We start from the raw sequence: 2,274 nt of genomic DNA on the forward strand, positions 1-2,274 counted from the left end.
CCGCGTGGCAGGCTGCAGGCTGCAGGTCTCAGGGCGCAGTGGAAAGGCATTGGTGGGTTCGGTCGCGCGCAGCGCGGTGACGTTGCCGAGGTGGAACGAGGCAGGGGGGCAACCTGCACATGCATGAGCTCCATCCAGCTTCTCCTCGAGAGGAAATCCACCCTCGACCCGACTCCCACGGAGAGGGGATTCATCTCCCCGTTCAACATGTAGCGGTTCCTCACTGAGAGCGGATCATGGAGCCACAGCTGGAGAACCAGAGTCAGTCTTTCAACAGCAGCAGCACGGCGCGGCTCCCGGCCAAACTTACCACTGAGATGGGGGTCGATAACTTCATTTCCCTTCTGATTTTCGGACTTATTTTCATCCTGGGTGTGCTGGGGAACACGCTGGTGATCACCGTGCTGGCGCGCAGCAAGCCCGGACAGCCGAGGAGCACCACCAACATCTTCATCCTCAACCTGAGCGTGGCGGACCTGTCCTACCTCCTCTTCTGCGTCCCCTTCCAGTCCACCATCTACATGCTGCCCACCTGGGTGCTCGGCGCGTTCATCTGCAAGTTCATTCACTACTTCTTCACCGTGTCGATGCTGGTCAGCATCTTCACCCTGTCCGCGATGTCCGTGGACCGGTACGTGGCCATCGTCCACGCCAGGAAGTCCTCGTCCATCCGGGTGGCGCGCCACGCGCTGCTCGGAGTGGTGCTGATCTGGATCCTGTCCCTGGTCATGGCAGCGCCCGTTGCGCACTACCAGAGCATCGTGGAGAAGGACAACAACACCTTCTGCTGGGAGGTCTGGCCAGGCCAGAAGAGGAAAGTGTACGTGATGTGCACCTTCGTGTTTGGATACCTCCTGCCTCTTATTCTGATTTCCGTCTGCTATGCAAAGGTGGGTGCGCAGGATCTGGACCCAAATTACGCACGGCTGTGTGCTGAGTTTTGAGCGCACAAACCACATTTATCCATTGGCATAGTCTTGCCCAAGGCACGGACGTGGTTTAGTGTGATAAAAGTGACATTTATATTTTACTTTTAGAGTAAATATTTAGAATTTTGAGCAACAAATGATCGACAAATGCTTAGAATTTCAGTTCATTTGGTGCGTATCGTCCGATGTTTTCTATTAACCTTAACTTCTTTTTGGAATTTGCAAGAATAAAGTATTTTTTTTATGCTCAGGAGATGCATATAAGACCCTCACGTTCAAGTGATTTGTGCATTACAGGTTTTAAACCATCTACACAAGAAGCTGAAGAATGTCTCCAAAAAGTCAGAGCTCTGCAAAAAGAAGGTTGGTGGAAATCATTTGTTTTGCTCCGAGTGATACAGCAAATGTGTGCTGAGGAGATAACAGAGCAGATGCATTTGGATCACTAAACTCGACAGAGAAATCTATATTCATGTCTATAAAATTTATGGTGGAAAAAAAAATCCATTGATGTCATGATGCTGTCACTTTACTGTCTTGTCTATTTTTCATCTTGTTGCCAGATAATGATTTTCCAAACAGATTAACTGAACTCTTGGAGTTATTGGCCTTTGTTTTCTCGCCTTCCCTTCCTTGACAGACGGCTCAGACTGTCCTTGTGGTGGTCGTGGTCTTCTGCCTCTCCTGGCTGCCTCATCACATCGTCCACCTGTGGGTGGAGTTTGGCTCCTTCCCTCTCACCCAGGCGTCCTTCGTCTTCAGGATGGTGGCTCACTGTTTGGCCTACAGCAACTCCTCCGTCAACCCCATCATCTACGCCTTCCTGTCTGAGAATTTCAGGAACTCCTACAAACAGGTGTTCTGGTGCCGGGCCCCCAGCGAGTGTCCCCTCAACGACACTAGAGACCATCGCAGCAAGATGGAGACGGCACCCTCCACTCACATCAGCATGACCTTTAAAGGTCACGACTCTCAGATCAGCAAAATGCTTTGATGCCTCGGCCAGAGCAACATTTCTACTTCTCAGTTTCACTGGATTTTTGAGGCAAAAGAGTGTTTGAAAAAAATCCAGTCTGGAGGTGTCAACCTGTTGTTTGGTCATGAAAATGCTTTAGCGTGTTTAAATTGGGCCGAGATTGAGAAAATATGAGCAAAAATCTGCAACAAAGCAGCTGCTGGAGCATTTCTGAGGAAAATTATGCTATAATTAGCATAATCGATATCATAAAAAAATCTAATCGTTGTAGGGGTTTTCTCCTAATCAAACTAATGATTAGATTGGACTCTGCGGATAATTTTTGAAGCTTATTTATCATACAGATTATGCAGATTAGCATGCAGAATC

General features: G+C 48.9%; 1 protein-coding gene across 1 annotated transcript; it reads left to right on the top strand.

Annotated features, from left to right (window-relative positions):
• Positions 1-236: 236 nt before the first annotated feature.
• galr1a (galanin receptor 1a) lies at positions 237-1,923 on the top strand. The gene is made up of 3 exons (XM_030120890.1): positions 237-890; positions 1,227-1,292; positions 1,570-1,923. The coding sequence occupies exons 1-3, from the start codon at positions 237-239 to the stop codon at positions 1,921-1,923; spliced, it is 1,074 nt and encodes a 357-aa protein (XP_029976750.1).
• The last annotated feature ends 351 nt before the right edge of the window (positions 1,924-2,274 follow it).

Source organism: Salarias fasciatus, chromosome 22, assembly GCF_902148845.1.
Source record: "Salarias fasciatus chromosome 22, fSalaFa1.1, whole genome shotgun sequence".
Lineage (NCBI taxonomy): Eukaryota > Metazoa > Chordata > Actinopteri > Blenniiformes > Blenniidae > Salarias > Salarias fasciatus.